General features: G+C 58.9%; 2 protein-coding genes across 2 annotated transcripts in view; one reads left to right on the forward strand and one right to left on the reverse strand.

The window, feature by feature from the left end:
• MCM9 (minichromosome maintenance complex component 9) overlaps positions 1-598 on the reverse strand; it is a 58,041-nt gene that overhangs the window by 27,017 nt on the left and 30,426 nt on the right. The gene's annotated exons all lie outside the window — the stretch shown is intronic.
• Positions 28-598, forward strand: part of ASF1A (anti-silencing function 1A histone chaperone) — a 12,195-nt gene continuing 11,624 nt past the window's right edge. Inside the window, exon 1 of the mRNA XM_004673814.2 lies at positions 28-553. Coding sequence (XP_004673871.1) covers positions 445-553 — 109 coding nt within the window. The 5' untranslated portion in view covers positions 28-444. The remainder of the gene's footprint in view (positions 554-598) is intronic.

The raw sequence follows: 598 nt of genomic DNA on the forward strand, positions 1-598 counted from the left end.
GCCACCACCGCCGCCGGCGGCCTCCGCGCGGGCCTCCCAGCCCGTATTCCACTCACTTTGTTCTCCGCCTTTGTCCTAATCCACACCAGCAGGTGGAGCCGCAGTTAAAGTTTCCGAGTCCATTCCGGGAGCGGGAGCCCATCTTGCTTGCCGCCAAGGCCCTCACAGGAGGAGGAGGGTCAGGGCTCGGGTGCAGCCAATCGCGGGCAACGCTGCTAGTTATCAGAGCAGAATGGGCTGTAGTTTAGTGAAATAGGAAAGCTGCAAAACACTGTGGAGTGTTCCCGTGTAAATAAAAAGAGGAAAAAAAGTTTCTCAAGTCGCCGCTGCACGACGTCGGGCCGGCGCCGGGGCGGGGGTCTGCGCTTTCCCGAGCGGCCGCGCGCTGGACTTTATTGTGCCGCAACAAGCCCCCGTCCCCATTGTTTGTGTTTTTTTCAAAATATGGCAAAGGTTCAGGTGAACAATGTAGTGGTGCTGGATAACCCTTCTCCTTTCTACAACCCGTTCCAGTTCGAGATCACCTTCGAGTGCATCGAGGACCTGTCTGAAGGTGAGTCGGCGGCCGCCCGCCGCCGGGCTGTCAGTTGCGGGCTGC

The sequence above is a fragment of the Condylura cristata genome, unplaced genomic scaffold, assembly GCF_000260355.1.
Source record: "Condylura cristata isolate star-nosed mole 26May11 unplaced genomic scaffold, ConCri1.0 scaffold00001, whole genome shotgun sequence".
Taxonomy (NCBI): domain Eukaryota; kingdom Metazoa; phylum Chordata; class Mammalia; order Eulipotyphla; family Talpidae; genus Condylura; species Condylura cristata.